Source organism: Euleptes europaea, chromosome 2, assembly GCF_029931775.1.
Source record: "Euleptes europaea isolate rEulEur1 chromosome 2, rEulEur1.hap1, whole genome shotgun sequence".
Classification (NCBI taxonomy): Eukaryota; Metazoa; Chordata; class Lepidosauria; order Squamata; family Sphaerodactylidae; genus Euleptes; species Euleptes europaea.
This window is the reverse complement of record NC_079313.1, coordinates 73,599,094-73,620,815: the sequence shown is the minus strand read 5'-3', so window position 1 is coordinate 73,620,815 and position 21,722 is coordinate 73,599,094. Positions and strand designations below refer to the sequence as shown.

The following is a 21,722-nucleotide window of genomic DNA, read 5'->3' as shown; positions in this document are numbered from 1 at the left end:
CTAACTCTTTACTCGTGGTGTTTGAAGACCAGGAGTATTCCTCTTTTGGAAGAGCTGGTGTTGCTTGCAATGAAAGTAATTCAGTATGAGTGGAGATCCTACAGAGATCTGAAGGGAGATGTGCACTTCTCAGCTGCCAAAAAACTGCATATCAGCTGTCTTTAAGATGAATGATTTCTTTGTGTGCTAAAGGTCATTTGCTAATAATCTCCTGGTACAATGAAGTGCATTCTGGCAAGAATAACAAAGAAGTGGGATGGGGGAAAGAGAGAGATTTCCCCAAAACAATAGTGTTCTGACTTGTGTTTATTTTCAATGGCTTGATCATATTAATTGTCTTTAGCTATACCAGTTGTTGCCCAGGGAACAGGTGAGATACACATATGTGACCGTTCACACAGGAACATCAAACTCTGGGCCTTTCAGGACCTGGGTCTTTGTGGCACCATTCCCATAACATAATGAGACCAGTGTGTCCACACTGTCTTAACACATCTATTTCAACCATTCTCTATTGCCTGCATACCTTTCTTCTAATTCCCATGTTGTTCTATCCTTATCTGAGAACCAAACATCATACTCCATTGTGCTCCCCACAAAATGGAAGACTCTAAGATTATTTTGGGATCCATCTTGTGTGTCTAACTTGGTCATAGAATAGAATCATAGAGTTGGAAGGGACCACCAGGGTCATCTAGTCCAACCCCCTGAACAATGCAGGAAATTAACAACTACCTCCCCCCTACATCCCCAGTGACCCCAACCCTCACCCCACAATGCAGGATCCCACACTCAAAGCACTCCCGACAGATGGCCATCTAGCCTCTCCTTAAAGACCTCCAAAGACGGGGACTCCACCACCCTCCGAGGCAGTGCATTCCACCATCGAAAAGCCCTCACCGTCAGAAAGTTCTTCCTAATGTTTAGGTGGAATCACTTTTCTATTAGTTTAAATCCATTACTCCGTGTCCTAGTCTCTGGAGCAACAGAGAACAAGCTAGTTCCCTCATCAATATGACATCCCTTCAAATATTTAAACATGGCTATCATGTCTCCCTCAACCTTCTTTTCTCCAAACTAAACAAACCCCTTAAGTCTCTCCTCATAGGGCATGGATTCCAGACCTTTGACCATTCTGGTCGCCCTCCTCTAGACACGCTCCAACTTGTCAACATCCTTCTTAAATTGTGGAGCCCAGAACTGGACACACTATTCCAAGTGAGGTCTGACCAATGCAGAATACAGTGGTAGTATTACTTCCCTTGATCTAGAGACAATACTCCTATTGATGCAGCCCAGAATTGCATTGGCCTTCTTAGCCGCCATATCACACTGTTGACTCATGTTCAGTTTGTGGTCCACTAAGACTCCCAGATCTCTTTAACATGTAATGTTGTCAAGCCAACTATCTCCCATCTTGTACCTGTGCCTTATGTTGTTTCTGCCTAGGTGAAGTACCTTACACTTCTCCCTATTGAAATCCATTTTATTACTTATGGCCCAGCTCTCCAGTCTATCAAGGTCATTCTGAACTCTGACCCTATCCTCCAGGGTATTAACTACCCCTCCTAACTTGGTGTCATCTGCAAATTTGATTAGCATGCTCTCTATTCCATTACCCAAGTCATTTATAAAAATATTAAATAGTACCGGTCCCAGGACAGACCCCTGTGGGTTCGGTTGGTCAACCAATTACCAATCCACCTAACAGTAGCAGTGTCCAGCCCACATTTTACTAGCTTTGTTTCAAGAAGATCATGGGGGACTTTATCAAAGGCTTTACTGAAATTAAGGTGCACTACATCTACAGCATTCCCTTCGTCTACCATACTACTCTCTATCAAAAAAAGATATGAGATTAGTTTGGCATGACCTGTTTTTGAGAGACCCATGTTGACTGTCAGTGATCACGGTATTTCTTTCTAAGTGCTTATAGACTGTCTGTTTAATTATCTGCTCTAGTATTTTACCTGGTATTGATGTCAGGCTGACTGGGCGATAATTGTTTGGGATTTCTTTCCTCCCCTTTTTAAAGATGGGGACCACATTAGCCCTCCTCCAGTCTGCTGGAATCTCTCCTGTTCCCCTGTTCCCAGGTTCAATCCCCGGCATCTCCAGTTAAAGGGACTAGGCAAGTAGGTGATGTGATAGACCTCTACCTGAGACCCTGGAGAGCTGCTGCCAGTCTGAGTAGACAATACTGACTTTGATGGACCAAGGGTCTGATTCAGTATAAGGCAGCTTCATGTATTCTCAAAGCACTTCATGCTTCTGCCTTCCATGTCAATGAAGATGCTGGTGGTTTACTTTCACAGTGTTTTTATTAGCAGCAATGCTTGTATAGAACTGAATGTGTTTACTGTGCAAAACCAATATAATGAATGGATATTTTCCTTCTTCCTGGCTAGGCTACGTGGGCATTGCTGGTCCTTGGCTGGATCTTTGTGCCAGTTTACATTGCTTCAGGAGTGGTCACTATGCCAGAATACCTGAGGAAAAGATTTGGAGGACAGAGGATTCAAATCTACCTGTCTGTGCTGTCTCTTATCCTGTATATATTCACCAAGATATCAGTATGTATTCTGTGGGGATATAATCATGGCTGCTACAGCAGAGCATTTTCAGAGAGATAGTATGGAACATGTTTGAACAAGTCATTCCAGCATTCTCACTGAACTATTTCTTCATCAGGACCAAAACTGTCTGTACACTGTATCTCTGCAAATACTAGCTTATGTCAACACATATATAATTGAAGGCTCTAACATTTCTGATGTCTAGTTAAATTATTTGCAAGAATAATCTTAGAGTAACACCGTACTTCTCCATCTATTTTGAGTAAGTAAAATTATAAATTATAAATAACTGGATAATTGTAAATGTACACAAAGATTGTGTGTGTGTGGGTGTGTTAAGTGGCATCAAGTTGCTTCTGACCCATGGTGACTCTCTGAATCAATGTCCTCCAAAATGTCCTATTATTAACAGCCTTGCTCAGGTCTTGCAGACTGAGGGTTGTGGCTTCCTTTATGCAGTCAATCCATCTCATGTTGGGTCTTCCCTTTTTTTCTGCTGCCTTCAACTGTTCCTAGCATTATTGTCTTTTCCAGTGATTCTTGTCTTCTCATAATGTGACCAAAGTGTAATCATTTTAGCTTCTAGGGACAGTTCAGGCTCGATTTGTTCTAGAAACCACTTCTGTCTTTTTGGTGGTCCACGGTATCCATTAAACTCTCCTCCAACAGCCATAAGATTATTCTTGCAAATATTCTAACCAAACATTCTAAATGCCAGAGCTTTCAATTACATTGTGTATTGACATAAACTAGTACAGCACTCAGTTAACCAGACTGCTTGATTAACCAGCATCCTGGGGACATGCCAGTTGCTCTGCCCAGCAGAGCCCAGTGATTGTGAGCAAGCAGCAGTGACAAGTGAGGGAGAGCCATGGGCAGGACCCACCACCTGCTCGGCCACCACTAATTCAACCCTGCTGCCCTCTTGCCATCCCTGGGCTGAGCACGCTTGCCAGCAGCAACAGTGCCAAGCAGTCAGTAGGAGAGCAGGCTGTGGGTCCCAGCTGGGTCCCAGGCATGGCCACCACCAATCTGGTGCTGCTGTCTGCTTGCCACGGCACCAGGTAAATGCTTTGTTAACTGTCATATTTGGTTAACTGGTAACATCCATTTTCCATCGATGCCGGTCAACCAAGCTTTTACTTTATCTAAATTAGCATGATCATCATTTTTCATTCGAATTATTGTTCTTTCTGAAAGAGATATGCACTAAAAGAAAAAAATAAGTATTTTTTTGAATTCAGGTATAACAGACCCCAAAAAATTCAGTAAATACAAAAAAACTGAATCCCCATACGAATACGGGGGTTTCCCTGGCTTTTTCAAATTTACTGAAAATTTTCAACTTCTTTATACTCCATGGGAAATCTTTGCACGGCTTGAGGGCGGGGACTAAGGTAGAGGCACCACATTTGCATAGCTGATGGTGACTCTCCTTACATGAACCCCCGAGTTTGGTAAAGATTGGGTCAGGGGGTCCAATTTTATTGGCCCCTGTTTTTTCCTCTATTTGAGGAAATCCCTAGAGTATCATGGGGCTGTGATATCACTTCTAGGTGATTACCTGGAAGTGATGTCACATCATCCTTGACACTTCCCCCTCCCAGACTGCCCCCCAGGATTCACAGGCCTGACAACTCTAGTCTTGATGGCTAAGGGCCATGGTTTAGAAATAAAGGTTCTATTTACATGAAAAATCAAAGGTCACGGTCCAAGTTAGCTGAGAAGAATAATGTATTCATCCTGAGGTCTTACTCAGTCAAGGCTTTGAAATGAGCATCTGCTCAAAGGATTTATGTTATTCAGGCAGTCAAAAGATTCCACAACCTGGCCATTTTGCATCCTAGCCATTTGAACAGTTTTTAAAAAATTTTCAAACAGAACTATTATAAAGACATACTGAATAACTGAACCTAACAATAACAAATACTTTTCTTTTTTTTCCCCTTTTAGACAGATATTTTCTCTGGTGCACTTTTTATCAAAGTCTCCTTGGGTTGGAACCTTTACCTGTCTACAGTGATCTTGTTAGTTGTGACAGCCATCTACACTATAGCTGGTAATTGCACAGTACAGTCACAGAAATACCCTAATTTGGTGCATGTAATTTATTTATCTAGGATCTAAGCTCTTCTATTTCAGCAAAATGTTAGATCAGAAATACTTTAATTCATTCTAGGTCATCATCAGTTTGATGTGAAATGTTCATAATACTGATGAAAGAACCATTTGAAATAAACGGTGGTAGTCTGCAGTTTGCTGCATTCAGATTGGTATCTTCCAAAGCAGCTTGTTAGTGTGAATATGCAACATTTAGTGTCAAGGCTGCAGAAGCAGTTATTTCATATGTGGTTGTTCAGTCTCACCAAACCATCATTCGTTAATTTTATTCGTTAATTTTTTAGCCCACCTGTCTGCCAGAGTTTATCATCATGTTTCTCCCTCCTCTGTTTTTTTCCTCTCAGTCACTCTGTGAGGCAGGCAAGGCAGAGAGGGAATAATTGACCCAAGGTTTTCCAGTGTGAGTGGGGATTGGAACTTTGCCCTCCCTAGGCTTGCTTTAAACCTCTAACCACTAACCCACACTAGCTAGGACACTGTACTGAGATCAACCAGATGACGAAACTTACAGGGAAGGAAACTGTCACAAACTACTCCATTTTCTTCAGACAGCACAACACTGACCTTATATGGACCAAATCAGAAAGGAATACAGCCAAGGTTCTCAACAGGTTGTCATAGCTGGTTGAATAGTATAATATTTTAGTAAGAGCAGTATCGGCCTCCTTCAGTGTTTTGTATGCAGGTTGCCACCATTTTAACTCAGTATCCACAGATGCCCCCCTTCACTATTAGATACACAGATTTATTTACAATCTGCCTGTCTTGATGATATTTAAGGTGGATTACACAGTGTAAAATAATGCAGTCAAACAGCATGTGACATTCAATAAACAATGTAATAGGACTAGAATTACAAAAATTCAAAACAATCCAGGGAAAGTATTAGCTATTTCTATGTAATAAATAATGCAAAAAAGGGAATTACAAAAGTAAAAAACCATGCAGGAAGAGCATGATAAGACATTCAGTAAACAGTGGAATAGACTATAATCCTGTTCCCTTTATAAAATTCAAAGTTCTGGTTCTTATCTTTAATGCCCTAAACAGCTTGGGGCCAGGGTACCTGAAGGACCATCTGCTCTCCTACTACCCAGTCCTCCAGTTAGGATCTGCCTCTCAAGCCCTTTTTTCTGTGCCATGGCTTTCAGAGGTGAGTTACCAGAGATGGTAACTAGAGACAAGGCATTTTCTGTGGTGGCACCTTGCCTTTGGAATGCACTTCTCCTTGAGGCTGGCCTAGTATTAGGGTTGCCAGGTCCCTCTTCGCCACCTGTGGGAGGTTTTTGGGGCAGAGCCTGAGGAGGGCAGGGTTTGGGGAGGGGAGGGATTTCAATGCCATAGAGTCTAATTGCCAAAGCGACCATTTTCTCCAGATGAACTGATCTCTATCGGCTGGAGATCAGTTGTAATAGCAAGAGATCGCCAGCTAGTACTTGGAGGTTGGCAACCCTATCTAGCATCTATTTTACTGTCTTTTAGGTACCAGGCCAAAACATATCTTTTTACTCAGACTTGTAATTAGCGGTTTTATCTTTCCAGTTTTTAATCGTCTGCTTCTTGTCTGAGGTATGTTTTATGGATAAAGCTGTTTATGTCCAATGGTTTGTTTTAATGTCGTATTGTTTTTATATTGTTTTTATTATTATAATTGTAAGCCATCTTGGGCAGACCTGTGATGAGCCAGCATAGAGATGCTTTAAAGTTTAAACTAACAAACAAAAGTGCTCTCCTGAACCACTCCATTATCCTGAAGCCTTATTCTCTTTACAAAAATGTCTACCCAAACAGTTCAGTTTTACACAGTATGGGAACCCTCCTGACCTCTTCAGGCAGGCCATTCTACAAAGAGGGAGCCACAATAGAGAATGTACATATACAGGTGGCTATAGATCCTACCCATTTACAGGGTGGTACTCTCAGAATTCTTTGCTCAAATGTCATGGCAGCTTATAGCAGGAGATGTAGCCCTGCAGATGTGAGGATCAGAGGCCATGAAGGGCTTTGTATGTGATAACCAGTACCTTGAATTGAACCCACTAACTGGTAGGTAACCAACAGAGTGACTGCAGAATGCATATCATATGTGTATGCATGTACCAGCTGAAATTTCTGAATTGTCTTCAAGCACTGACCCATGGAAAGAGTATTGCAGTAGTCTGGCCTTTAGGTTGCTGTGCCTAACTCCTGATAGTAACTAAGCTGCAGCATTCTGTATCAACCAGAGTTTCTGAGATGACTTCAAGGGCAGACCCATTTAGAGTGCATTACGATAGTGTAGTCTCGAGGTCACCATGCATGGATCCACATAACCAGATCAGTCAAGTCAAGGCAGAGAGCCATCTTCTAGTTTAAATGAAGAAAGCATTTTATGTAGTTTCATTAACTTTCTGTGTCCAGTATAACCCCTGGACTCTTAATTGAATTGGCAAGGGTCAGCTAAACCCCATCAAATATAGGAAGCAGCATATCTCTCAGAACCTCAGCCATCACAGACAGCATTACCTCTATCTTGTCAGGATTCAGTCTTGACTTGTTCACCTGTAGCCATTTAACCACAGCAGAGCATTCTCAATTTTGCATTATTATTTTCCCCTGGTTGTTTCTTCTTTAAATGTTTTTAATTTAATTTTTTAGATCAAAATACACTCACTCCTAAAGCAATCTGTTTTACAAAAAATATAGATGCACTGGTAATTGAGTCAGCTTTTTGTTGTTCTTTCTCCAGGTGGTTTATCTGCTGTGATATACACAGATGCTCTGCAGACTGTGATCATGGTGCTTGGAGCTTTGGTTCTCATGTTCATAGGTGAGAGGAAAAAAATGTGTTGCTTACTCCCTTTAGTTGACAGGATGATACATCTTAGCTTCAAAAACCATCTGGATCAGCACCTCTACACTGAGGAACAAATTCCACATCAAATAGTTCCTAATAAACTTACTAATATAAAGATATGTATTAATTTACTCCATTTATTGTCTGCCTTTCTTGTTAAAACTCAAGGTGGACTCCAAAAATTTAAAATATTGTAATGAAAATGGTATAATACAAGCAACGAACAATGCAATAAAACTGGATTGCAAAATTAGGAAACAATCTAATAAAAACAGTATAATACATACATGCAATGAACCTGCTTAAAAAATGACAGTCATTAAAACTACAACACTATTTCCTTTATAAAAATATCCTTCTGAACAATTCCATTTTATGCATTCTGTGGAATGATAACAGTGTGGAAGTCCTCCTGACCACATCAGATAGACGGTTCCACCAAGTGGGAGCTGCAATAGACAATACTCGGGTATGTGCAGCTGTTGATCTTACCCATTTGCAGAATTATGCCTCTAGATGACTTTGCTCAGGTGAGGAAAGCTGCTGGATTGGATCATATCAGGAAAGAAAGTTCTGCAGATATGCAGGTTCTAGGCATAATGGACTCTGTAGGTAATAACTAGTATGTTGAATTGAACCCAGAAATTAATCAGCTGCTGATGGAATGACTGCAGAATAGATGGAATATATATATTCCTCCTGGCTTCCGACAGTAATCAAACTGCAATGTTCTGTAGCAGCTGAAGTTTTTGAGTTGTCTTCCAGCACAGACCCATGTAGAGTGCTTTACAATACTCTGTCCTTTAGGTTCTGTCTCATGGATCCATGTGTCCATATCAGTCAGATTGAGGTACAGAGCCATCCTTCAGGCTAAACAAAGATGGAACAAAGCATTTTTTGTGGCTATAATGCTGGGTCAAATATAATCCCCAGATTCTTAACTGAGGCAGCAAATGTCAGCTAAACCTCATCAAAGGTGGGAAGCAGAAAAGCCCTCCAAGACATCAGATGTCCTTAGCAGCAGCACCTTGTCAGGGTTCAGTTTCCGCTTATTTACCTTCAGCCTCTTGACAATAGTGGCCAGGTAGTGGCTCAGGACATCTACATCAGCATTACAGGTCTAGACAAAGAATATGCAGCTGGGTGCCATCAGCATATTGATGACACTCAGCTCCAAAACCATGAATGATCTCACCTAAGATTAAAAAGAATAGGAGTCAAAACTGTGTCTTGTGGAACTCCACAAGGTGAGTCCCACAGTGATGACAAATGGTCTCCAACAACAAGCATCTGGTTTGATCTGCATAGAATGATTTAAGCCATTCCAGAGCACATCCCTTGATGCTTGCCTCCAAATGTCTCAATTTGATGGCGTGGTCCATTGTATCAAAGACTGCTGATAAACCCAGTAATAACAAAGAAGTACAGCCCTTGTCTACATTCAAAATGAGATCTGAATATTCCATAGTCCAGCTCAAAATACAAACGAAATGGAAGGGCAGATGTGTCATCCAAGAAGACCTGGAGTTGCTCTGCCATCACTCTTTCAATATAAAGATAAACTATGATATATATATATATATATATATTTTTGCCCTGTCCCTCTTTCCAGGCTCTAGATTGAAAACAAAAAATGAATATAAAATCCTGTATTGTTCCCCAAAACAGGTCTGATGCTTCTTCATTCCTGCAAGAGAAAGGAGTTCAAAATATAATGTTACCACCACAAAGGGCAAACAGACCTCCTGGATCAATACCAAAAATACCATTAGAGCAGAATGGTAATTAGTAAGGTATAATAAGACAATGCAAGAGATTGTGAATTGCACTTTACAGAGGATTCAGGAGGATTTCTTGAAAAATTAATGTGATTGGGTTGATTCTAAGCAATCACTGAGCTCTAGAATGAAGGAAAGTCTGGAAGCTTTGTTCCAACAAGCAAGAGCTGATGAGGTGCTTTCCTTCCTTTCCACACAGCAGGAGGAGGGTTTGCAAGATGTTCATGTCTACAGACTTAAGTAGTGCACTTTGCCCCCATTTTTTTGCCATCAAGTCACAGTTGATTTATGGTGACTGACCCTGTAGGGTTTTCAAAGCAAGAGATGTTCAGAAGTGGTTTTTCATTGCCTGCCTCTGCATCAGACCCCTGGTATTCATTTTGGAGGTCTCCCATCCAAATACTTGCCAGGGTTGGGGCTGAGAGTGTGTGACTGGCCCAAGGTCACCAGCAAGTTTCCATGGCCGAGTGGGGATTCAAACCTGGGTTATCCAGATCCTAGTCCGACACTTTATCCACTACACCATGCTGGCTCTCTTTGCCTCCATACCCTGAAATTAATAAAACAGACAGCAATGTGTGTGTCAACTAGGGCTTGTTAAAACTTCTGAACAGCAACTGAAACTCTGTTGTTAATGTGGGGTTCCCAAGTGTCCTGTATTCTGCAAGCAGGGCCAGTAAGCTCTCCTTGAGTGGTAGTGCCCTCAGGCATGGATAGCAAGGCTTAAACATCAACAGGAGTTGGAGACAGGGAGCTGGAATCAAGGAACTGGACTGAGAACACAGGCTTATCCCTAGTGGACCAGTTGATCCAGTAAGCTTCCCCCTCCCACCCAAGGCTTAAATAGGCTGAGAGGACAGCAGCTTAACTTACTCTGCAAGAAGCACCTGGGACTCATCTAGCCAGGCTCATCTGGGACCAGAATCCTGCAAAGGATTACATCCACCATGATCTGGTGGTAGAGCATGGGATGCCAGCCTGGCACTACATATTCTCTTGGCTATATCAGTGTGAGTCCTCTGCCTTCACCTCTCCTGCTGGGTGAAGATAGACTCTGAGGGGCTTGTGAATTAAGTCCTAGACTGGCACTTTGTTGTCCCAGGATCTGGTGGGGGTGGGGCAGAGGGAAGCTCTGGTGGAGGAGCGCCTTCTGCCGGTTCCTCAGGGGCATGTTATGGAGGAGATGGGCCAGGGGTATCTGCCCTGCAGGGCTCTTCCATAGTTTCCTGCTCTTGCCCAGGCCATATCTCTGGCTTCTCAAAGACTTCCGCGTTGGAGTCCACAGCTAGTTCAATGGGGGTCATGACATTAGAACACTGCTCAGTAGGGTTTTCCAGTAACTGGGCAACATGCCCTGTCTCAAAACTCAGAGTATCCAACAGCTGTCTCGTGTCTTCTTGCCTGCAAAGGATTGTGCAGAGAGATACTTCACATTAACCAAAGATTAAGCAAATTCAGCAGGAAGGCTCTGTATATAGTCCACACCTTTGCCTCACCTATTGGCCAGACAATTCAGGGTCATTGGCCTCCCAATTCCTCACATGTTTTCTTTAAATTTTCCAGTTGGATGTAGGCAAGCTCACTTGCCTGACCTAGCCAGGACAGGAAATGTGCTTAGTAGAAGCTGTATCAAACTATATTTGAAACTGATATGACTTTGGAAATCAGGGGTGTTGTTCTGATCTTCACTTTCTACAAGAATGCAACCGCAAATGGTTAAATCAAAATATCTGTCAGAATCATGAAGGCATCTGGTGGATCCAAACTTCACTGCTACTGTTGCATTATCACAATCATTCCCCTCTGGTTTTTCCTGTAAGAACTAGACAATCCAGCAAGTGAATGATTATGATAGCGCAATGACTACACAGAATTCAACAATGTTGAATGCTGGGAAGATGGAAACAAGGGGATTCTTAATGGCTTGATTTGGTACCAACTGCAAGACCACTCAAACCATCTAAAGTTTTTTGACTACTATGTTCTGAATAGTTTTCTCATACAGATTCCAAGAATTAGGAAGAGAATGAGAGAAAGGAACCTGGAGAAAGAGAAGAAAGAAAAATGAAGGAAATGGACTTTGTTTACTTGTGGTATTTTTTTCTTTTCAGGCTTTGAGAAAGTTGGGTGGTATGAAGGACTGCAAGAAAAGTATAGTAGAGCAATACCCAGTGTCATTGTCCCAAATACCACCTGTCATTTGCCACGCCAAGATGCTTTTCACATGCTGAGGGATCCCACCACTGGAGATATTCCATGGCCTGGGCTTATTTTTGGCCTCTCAGTGCTTGCCCTCTGGTGCTGGTGCACTGATCAGGTAAAGTCAATGTTAGGTTCCCCCTCCCATTCTTGAAGAATGTTAAGATTTATTATTTTCCTCTAGCAGAAGGTTGGGGAATGAGGTCTGAGGAATTACACACATGGAAAAGATTATGTAGTAATTGAAATCCTTTTCCCCCTCCTCTCAGTAAAGATTTATAAGTTCTGAACTTGCTTTTTCCTCTTTCTTTCAGAGCATAGGAATGATTTGTGTTACATGGATTTTAAGAACATTTTGGATAAGAGAATTCAGTTAGAAGAGTTAAAGCACACCATTAGGGAAAAGTAACAAAGTGCAGAGTAGAACAAGTTTTGTTCTCAGTGGGCAGGACAATAACCCTAACTGTGATATGGGATGTGAGGTAATAAAAGAACGCAAAGCCTCAGACTAGGGTTGGGCATATCAATATACCGGAACCAAAAATAAACATGAAATTAGCCGTTTCAGCAATATTCGGGTTTTGGGTTGACCAAATACCAAAACCTGCCCGAGGCTGAATAGATGATTCCTGAAAAAGCCAAATAGATATTCGGCTTGTTCGGGTTCAGCTATTTGCCTTTGCTCAAATGCATGGCTCTGTGCTCTCCCCCATTTTTCTATCTTTGACTGGTTTTGTTAGGGCCCCATAGTTGCCCTTTTCAGGTATGGGTCGTGTAATTGGAGCCAATTTGGTCTGACCAACCGTCACCATGCAGTGGTGGGTTAATCTGGATCAAGCATAAGGGTTATTTGTTTGTTTGTTTTATTCAATTTACACCCCGCCCTCCCCCAGCAAAAAAAGGGAATCTTTTAAATAAAGGACTGTTCACAGGATGTCATTTGCCACCAAAAGAAATGTTTTCCGTGACTTATTTTTCTTGCATTTAAGCCATTTCCTCAGTTTGGAAACTAATTTGCATGGACTTCATGCTATGTGCCCCAGATACGAAGGGAGCCCCAAACTTTGCAGCGCCAGCTTGCCAATTGGCTCTTTCCACCAGTTCTCAGCAACACTGAACGTCTGAACCTGAAAACCGATGGACAGTTGAGCTCGCGAATGCCTAGAGGATGGGAGTGACCCCTTGGCTGGCCCATAAAATTGGACCCCCTGTACCAAAGTTCACCAAACTTTGGTGACTACCTAAAGAGAGTCCCTTGCAGCCATGCTGCAAATTTGGTGACTCTACCTCCAAAAATGCCTCCACAGGAGCTTTAGAATAAAATCCCCATAGACTATAATGGATCCATTTTTTTAAAAATACTCCTGGAAATAAAGCCAAAATACACCTTTACCGGTATGGGTATTCAGCTTAGTCTGGGTTTGCCAAAAAAAAAAAAAAACGGGCCCAATAAACCTGAACTCGAAATTTACCAAATTTTTGTTCTTTGCATGACCCTACCTCAGACAATCTGAATAACTGCATTGTGAGAACCACATTTAAGGTTAACAAATTATTACATAAAACTATACCTTAACATTACAATTCTCACCAGATTAGCACCCTAATAAATTAAATACACAGATATTTAACCCAGAGGTACTCTTCCATACACAGAATCTTCTGCTTATTGAAGAGTTGTTAGCTGTCTGGGTGACTAGAGCATTGCATAAACACTTGTAGAACAATATGATTTTCCATTTGCTTGTGGACTTTGAATTCCAACCATACTGAAATATAGATGCCTTAATTTTATACTGCTGCATTTGACATATTTGTTAGGTGCATTACAAGGTTGGATCCTGCAGTAGATCTCCACTGTGTGTGTTAAGTGCCATCAAGTCGCTTCCGAATCATGGTGACCCTATGAATGAAATCTCCACTACAGTAAGGGATGTCCATCAACAAAGTGGGATTTCCTTACTTCCCTCCCAGTGCTGCTCAAAATGCCCCCCTAAATACTGCTCCTGATAGTTGAGGTACCTCCAGGAACAGTATGGGGAGTTCAGAGGTGTGCAGTGTGAGGGGAGAGTCAGTGAAAGTCATCCCCCCTTCCATTAGTGGAATTTTTTTCCTGGATTGAACTCACATTATCTTATTTACAGGAGCTTTTCTCACAGAATTTGGAATTCTGTACAAATACCTGATCTGGCCAACTCAGTGGCTGCCATTGCTCAATTATTCAGTTAAAATTGCTTAGACCCCTTTTGTTTTAAGCTTCTTTTACAAAGAAAATGTTTTTTTTTAATCTCTGTACTGAGTTTCATTGTAACTCATTCCCCTTTTTGTAATCTACTCCAGGTCATTGTGCAAAGGTCTCTCTCAGCAAAGAATCTTTCTCATGCTAAAGGTGGATCAGTGCTGGGTGGATATTTGAAAATCTTCCCTATGTTTTTCATTGTCATGCCAGGCATGATCAGCAGAGCTCTCTTTCCAGGTAAGCTATCATGAGGTTATAATAAAGCTATTAGTGGCTATATTCACTAATTGTAATCTTACTGCAGGGTACATGCAGCAATCTGGAGCAACTGCCACAGCCGTGTGACTGCTTAAATGTACCTTGCCATACATTTACAAGCAGTCAACTCAAGATAGACTCTAGACACCCTGTATATGTATAGATGGAAGTGTCAGAAGCTCCTAATATTTTTGGGTGGAGAATATAAGTCTTGAGTCTGAAATGTAGCCTGAAAGGCACTTCCCCTTTGGGTTTGCTCTATCTCAAATCGTAACATTGAAAAGTTGTCCTCTATGCTTTCTACAATGAAACTTGTATGCATTTTCCTGCTGTAGATGACGTGGGATGTGTAGACCCAGCAATCTGTGAGAAAGTCTGTGGAGCTAGAGTTGGCTGTTCAAACATTGCCTACCCAAAACTGGTAATGGAGCTCATGCCTGTAGGTGAGAGAATTTCATTCACTGAGAATGAGGTCGCCTGGACAGTCAAGGAATGGGATAATTCAACAATTAATATTAACTAGGTCTTCCTTATTGTTTTCTTAGGCCTCCGTGGTCTGATGATTGCTGTGATGATGGCTGCTTTGATGAGCTCACTCACCTCTATCTTCAATAGCAGCAGCACCCTCTTTGCCATGGATATCTGGCAGCGACTCCGTAAGAAGACCACTGAGCAGGAGCTCATGATTGTTGGAAGGTCTTTTTTCTTTCTTCTACTTTTATTCATTGATTTGGTTGTACTAGCAGAGTGACTTAATTTCACTACTGAGTGAGTTCACCTACACATAATATATGGGGGCATGCAGCTTACTTAATGCTTCTGTAGGGGTTTCAGGTTGTCAGCTGCCAGAAACCCTTATTACTAAACTGAGGGATACTTGAATTCCCTACCCCCGTCCTCCACCTCGATTTTGTTCTTCAAATTTATCACTGACCATTATGTGGGGGAGGGACCTGACTGTTTGCAGGCCCTGTGGCAGCATGTATGCTACAAAGGAGCACCGTCTTATATATCTTATATATTTATTGCTGCTGCCATTTATTGATGATGTTTATGGGGCTGGATTTTATTTATTATAGAAATTGTTTTTATGTGATTTTATTGTAACTTTTATTGTATTTATTATGTGATTTTGTTGTGAACCGCCCTGAGCCCAGCTTCACCAGGGAGGACGGGATATAAGAATAAATAAATAAATTTGTTAAGGTCTTCTTGGAGCCTACATATATCTTGGAAACAATCTGAAGTGCTACAAAAGAAAATGGAAATTAGCCTAATATGAAACAGTGCACACTTATCCTAGGACATAGTTCTTTCCTATGCCTAAGAGCCCCGTGGCGCAGAGTGGTAAGCAGCAGTACTGCAGTCCAAACTCTGCTCACGACCTGAGTTCGATCCCAATGTAAGTTGGTTTCAGGTAGCCGGCTCGAGGTTAACTCAGCCTTCCATCCTTCCGAGGTTGGTAAAATGAGTACCCAGCTTGCTGGGGGTAAAGGGAAGATGACTGGGGAAGGCACTGGCAGACCTTGAAAACGTTGGGATGTGATGTCATCCCATGGGTCAGGAATGACCCGGTGCTTTCACAGGGGACCTTTACCTTTTTATGCCTAAGAAAACTTCAAGTAAGGCTTGAAGCAATGCCGACTGAGCTACTTTTAAGTTTTGGAACCAAACCATTAAACCTGATCCCAAATCAAATCTAGATACTGTGCACACAATTGTCTTCTATGGCTGCTCCATCCCTATGCCTATCTTTGAAGCTTATGTTTGTACATTATGCTAAAAATCTGTCAAAAGTTCTATATAAACATTTGTAATGGAAGCAGAGGCCTCAGGATTATAGCTGTCTGACAAAGTCATGGCATTACCATGTTTGTTGCAGCATTCCTAACCAGATCCTCCTCTCATCTTCTTTTAGGTGAGTGAAAAGTCTAACAATGTACCTATCAGTAGAAAAGAGCATGAATCCAGTAGCACCTTAAAGACTAACACAGTTTCTAGCAGGGGTTGAGCTTTCGTGACTCACAGTTCACTTCTTCAGATACAGCTAGAATGTGAGTCCATCTGTCCTTAAGTAGAGAAGAGTGAATTCAGATACCCAATGGCAAAAGCAGGTAAATGTCAATAGCAGGTAAATGACAATAGCAGGCGTGATTGGATTAGGTGTGATATGCAGAGGGGTAGTAGGCATGGAGAAATCAGCATTGGTAACGAGACAGGAATTCTAGGTATCTATCAATGATGGAGTTTGGTCATTTTCATCAAAGACCTTTCTGCCATGCTGTATATTGATAATTTCCTCCCTGGAATCATGTGTATCACAAGTTGGGGTTAGATTTCTTTTTCCAAGTTGTGTGGAAATCATATCCTTTGTTCTGTTCTTCTAGGGTGTTTGTTCTGGTTCTCATTGTTATCAGCATTCTCTGGATCCCCATCATCCAGACAGCCAACAGTGGTCAACTCTTTGACTACATTCAGTCAATCACCAGTTATCTAGCACCTCCCATCACTGCACTCTTCATCCTAGCAATCTTCTGCAAGAGGATCAATGAGCCAGTAAGTTCATAATCAATGAGGTGGTTCGTATGAATAATAGCATCTCCCAAATGTCATTGTTTCATCGTTTTAAGGGCAGCGAGACCTTTCATTATGGTTATATTGACTGACTTCTTTTGAATGCAACAACTGTGGAATACAGCTCAATTAGAGTAAAACATCTCTTTAAAAAGATTCTTAGGACTTTGATTACTGGTTTAACAGAAAATAGTGATATAACACAGGAAGTGAAGGAAGGGGAGGGAGGGAAAGAAGATTCATAAAGAATTGCCAACACTTATTTTTCTTCACTGCTTAAAAAGTAATTCTTATTCCAAGGGTAATTTTTTTTTTTTTGCTTTAATCTTGCAGTCATCAAATCTCCTTTGGTTTGAGATTTCAAGAGAGCAGAGTCATATAATTATCCCTGGGAACAGAGCTATGTTTCACTCATCTCTGATTGACAAACTCAATAAATAAACTGCTCTTGTTACATTCTATATTTTGTCATATCATGTCCCTTCAGCATCTCAAGTCCAAATGAACCCCACTGTTCTCAAACCAGCACAAGCAAACCTTTTCAACTGTTTTTATTGGGGAACTACACCCTAAACTCAAAGCTGTATATGGCCTATATGACAAGACTTAGATTGGGAATGCCACCCCCATACACAGTGCAAGCCCCCCCTTGCTTGCTTCCCCTCAGAACTTTGCCCCTTCAACCATGGAACACTTCAAGCACAATGTATAGAGTGAAGGGAAGGAAAGTGTGTTTTCAAAAGAAAAGCAGTTATAGTGAGCTGCAAAATGAAATGAACATCCTGTATTCTGGGATGCTGCTAGAAGAATAACGTTCCCAGTACGCTAGCCCATAGGAAGTATAGCTCCTTTCATGAGTCTCCAGAACCTCCAGGTGAAAGACATCAGTTTACTGCAGACCTTTTCAAGCCTTCTAACTTCTTTGCTACATCTGCACATACCTACCCCAAATTAGGTTTCCATGGGCATTTTGGCTCACAGAAGTTATATTGCCAAAGGCAATATACATACATATATCTGAGGAGAATGTACCAGATACGAGAGCTAGACTATTCCATCTTTGCCCTGTAGACCTGTGAGTGGGTTCTGAACTGGATGTTATTCCTTGTGAAACAGAAGATCATGTGTAGTCTTCAAAGCACTACAATGTAGCTCATCTGTTAAAACACCTGGATTCCAACAACACATGCAATTTTATCATTATCCTACTCACCCTAATATGTCCTCAAACTAAGTTTTAATTCTATAGACTACACTGTCTCAAGTCTTATCTTAAGCCTGTTCCTAATCTAAAAACCATCTACTGTATTTTCCAAGCACTGAAACAGAATAACCAGTACACAGCACCTCTATCTTGAGAATCTACAGTTCTTTCTAAATGTTACAGAAGTGCAGTAGAAGCTTTTTCCCATGAGTTACCTCATGGAAAAAAGGTAACAATTATTAGACTTGTATCATTGATTTCACATGCATTCTTACCTGTAATGCCCCATGGGAAGCTGAATGCCTGTCATATAAGGAATGTGCTTCATAAATAAATCAGGGCTACAATGTTATTTGAACTAAGACTACCTAGGTCTGGGTTTGTCATTCTATTTGCTAGATGACAGCATATCTCATGAAGGAATATCTTCAATCATGTTTCTTTCCAATCTGGGGCACAACATTTATTTTAGAAAATGCACATATTCTGATCAGTCTTAACAGACAAGGCATCTAACAATTGTATAAATGCACTTTTTGAAAGAACAATTAATCATTATGAAGAAAATGAAAGAAACTGACATTTCCAACCTTTCTATTCATCATGTCACCTACATTCTTCTCCTAGGGTGCATTCTGGGGCCTGATGTTTGGCCTAGTCATCGGTCTCATTCGGATGATCATGGAATTTATTTACAGGGTGCCCTCCTGTGGTGAGGAGGACAAAAGGCCAGCTGTGTTGAAAGACATGCACTATTTGTACTTTGCTATTATCCTGTGTGCACTCACAGCCATTGTTATCGTCTTAGTTAGCCTTTGCACACCACCAATTCCAGAGGAAAAAGTAAGTGGCTCTGTTGACTTTGTCCTACAATGTGCTGATTTTGGACCTCAGCACTACAGCATCTTTGTCCTACAAAGATGATTTTCTTTCAAATCACATTGCTTCCCAGGTATTGTGGAGTTTAAAACTTCTTCAGGTTTGGTGAGCACAGGAAATTGAAGACAGGGTTCCATGCTGGGGGGGATACCACAGTGCATCCTATCAAGGAGAGAGGCAGTCAGTGGGGAAGAAATCATATCACAATGGACTGCTGAGGAGGGAATGTAATGGCAACCCTCTCTTGTATTTCGACAGAGATGGCATCAATCTTGCAAGCTAACAAGATTAATATTGTAGAAATGCTAGCATTTTGAAAGATAACATTCTATCCCAAAGTGATCTCAATTACATTGAACAATGGGCAGCCCATTTCTGAAGGGGGGTTAATTAGTCGATGGCTAACTGAGAAGTTCCCCAGCCTGGGAAAAAAAATGAAGTTTTTTTTAAAAAGCAGTGAAATTCCCCCATGGAGTTTCACAGGGCTATTCTACCTATTCTGCAGGTGTAACTCTTATTCCCAGGGTGAAGGGGCTTTGGAAGCTACCTAAAGGCAGCTCCACTCCTGAGAACAGCCCAGGAATGCCCCACTGGATGCTGGTGCGAGCACTCACACTGGAAAAAACACTGCTGGGGAGGCAGCGGTGGTGCACGAAACTTGCTTCGCTGTGTCATTCCCTGGAGCTGGCATAAGTTGGCCTGCACTGCTATCCATGCTACTATGCATGGTGCAAGAGGTATGGATGCTGCCAGTGGGGTCATGCGGCTCATAAGTGGCTCTGCCCCGCCCTTCAGGATTACATGGCTAGAGTTGACACCATACAACTCTGTTCCATTTGCTGCAATAAAATGAGGGGTGGGGAGGTCCCTACTAGTTTCTCAGAATCAGTCCAGTCTCAGGCTTTTACATGGTCAGAAAACATGTAGGCTGAATGGGTAGAGGTAGAGCACAAAACTGCACCCACTGTTGGGTGCCTAGCTATACATGTTCATGTGTTCTGTGTGCTCAGGAACAGAGACAATGATAACACTCTTCTTCCCTTTCCCCATGTTCAGATGACCTGGTTTCTGACCTTGTGAAAAGAGGTTTCGTGAGTCATTAAAACATGCTGCAAAGGTTACCTCCATAATCTTCTCTAGATGAGTGTTCCTCAAGAATCTGTCTCAGCAGTTCTATATATGAGAAAAAATTCATATTACTTTTGGAAATTCTCAGAAACCCATGTTGGGCTGAACTGGAGCCAGTCTGGTTATGTGTAGAAGTGGGGCTACAGATTTTTCTAACACTGAAAAAGTGACAGGACAGTTCAGCTTACTAAATTAGTGTGTTGAGAATCCGGGATGAGAGGATCTATACTAGGGCTGTCGATTTGGTTCGTCCTGAACCGAAAAACAGCCGAATTTTCCCCAATTCGGCGGTTTCTAGTTTGGATGGAACCGAATTCAAAAAAGGCGGGAAAACAACGAACCGAATTTGGTGAGTTCGGAGCAATCGCCGAATAAATTCGGCAAATTCAGGGGCTCCGAATCAGCAGCATAACCATAAAGGCATTAAAAACACATTCGCACCTTTCCACGGCTCCAGAGGGGGGGATTTTTGGAGGTAGAGGCCCCAAACTTTCAGCGTAGCTTGAGGTGACCCTTCTTGCAAGAACCCCCAAGTTTGGTGATGATTTGGGCAGGGGGTCCCGAGTTATGGGGCCCGGAAGGGGTCCCCCCACCCATCTGCCCATTACAGCCTTTAAAAACACATTTGAGTTGGGCCGTACCACTGGTCTGGTGGTTGCCTTGGCAGTTGGGCCGTACCATTACCCCAGCCTGGGGGTCTGGTTGCCTCGGCAGTTGGGCCGTACCATTACCCTGGCCCGGGGGCCTGACTAAAAGGCAATTAATCCTGAGTTATGGGGTCCCCCCATCCACCCATTGGAATGAATGGGAGCAGGCAATCCTTAATGTGCATTTAGAGAGCGGCAAATCCAAGGCAAAACCTCCTGTGCCAGAGAGTATGTGTGTATGAGACTGCTAGAATCGTATTGGATTTCTCCTGAGTCCTCCCAGTCCCTGCTCGTGATAGAAGAGAAGAAGACATCCACAGTAAGACCCATTTGGGGGCTTTTCTCTATAATTCTGTATAATTTTTTTCCTGTGTGTATGTATGTGGGGGGGGAGATTCTCTCTCTCTCTCTCTCTGTGTGTGTGTGTGTGTGTGTGAGGGAGGAAGCCAAAGGGGGGTGGGTTTACCTGTTCTGCTGGGGGGTGGGCTTGATTGCCTCTGTGTGGGACTGTGCTTTCTACTGTTTTCACCGGTTGCCAACTTCGTGTGGAGTTAACTGTGGGTCAGTGAGTCTCTCTCTGGCTGGTTCCTATTGTTTCCAATGGGCTGTGCAGCCGCTCCTGTTTTTTTGAATGGGCTAGCCTGTCATTCGTTTTAGTACATCCCCTGTAATGTATTTCAGTGGAGTCAATGCAAGTCAACCGACATTCCCCTCTCCCATTATCTTCAATGGGCTGGGCAGCCTCTCCCATTGCTTCCAATGGGCTGACTTGTCATTCGTTTTAGTACATCCCTTTTAATGGCTTTATTCCAATGGGCAGATGGGGGGACCCCTTCCGGGCCCCATAACTCGATCCCCCTGACCCAATCTTCACAAAACTTGGGGGTTCTTGCAAGAAGGGTCCCCTCAAGCTACGCTGAAAGTTTGGGGCCTCTACCTCCAAAAATGCCCCCCCAGAGCCGCGAATGTGTTTTTAATGGCTTTATTTGGCCGCATTGTTTCCCGAACTCAGAACTTGGCACCGAATTCCACGGATCCGAATAGGGGGAGTTTGGACTTCGGCATTTCCCAAATCAAAACAGGCTGAATTTTGCCAAATCTGAATTTTACCGAATTTTTTTTCAACAGCCCTAATCTGTACTCAGCTTGCCTTGTGGAGACAAAATTGCACACTTGTTTTATCTGCTATCCAGCTTGCAACTCAATCCTCAGTGTAACACACAATTGCTGAGACTTTGTGATGGTACAGTAAACCCACTTAGAGAGACATTCTAAGTTGATAA

The 21,722-nt window shown here is 42.2% G+C and overlaps 1 protein-coding gene across 2 annotated transcripts in view; it reads left to right on the top strand.

The window, feature by feature from the left end:
• Nucleotides 1–21,722, top strand: part of SLC5A9 (solute carrier family 5 member 9) — a 43,353-nt gene that overhangs the window by 12,766 nt on the left and 8,865 nt on the right. The window contains exons 4-12 of one of the 2 annotated variants that reach the window (XM_056867646.1): nucleotides 2,409–2,573; nucleotides 4,530–4,635; nucleotides 7,426–7,506; nucleotides 11,423–11,628; nucleotides 13,851–13,986; nucleotides 14,343–14,450; nucleotides 14,553–14,703; nucleotides 16,395–16,563; nucleotides 18,413–18,628. In XM_056867646.1, the coding sequence (XP_056723624.1) occupies nucleotides 2,409–2,573; nucleotides 4,530–4,635; nucleotides 7,426–7,506; nucleotides 11,423–11,628; nucleotides 13,851–13,986; nucleotides 14,343–14,450; nucleotides 14,553–14,703; nucleotides 16,395–16,563; nucleotides 18,413–18,628 (1,338 nt within the window). The remainder of the gene's footprint in view (nucleotides 1–2,408; nucleotides 2,574–4,529; nucleotides 4,636–7,425; nucleotides 7,507–11,422; nucleotides 11,629–13,850; nucleotides 13,987–14,342; nucleotides 14,451–14,552; nucleotides 14,704–16,394; nucleotides 16,564–18,412; nucleotides 18,629–21,722) is intronic. The other variant, XM_056867647.1, reaches the window with a different exon arrangement.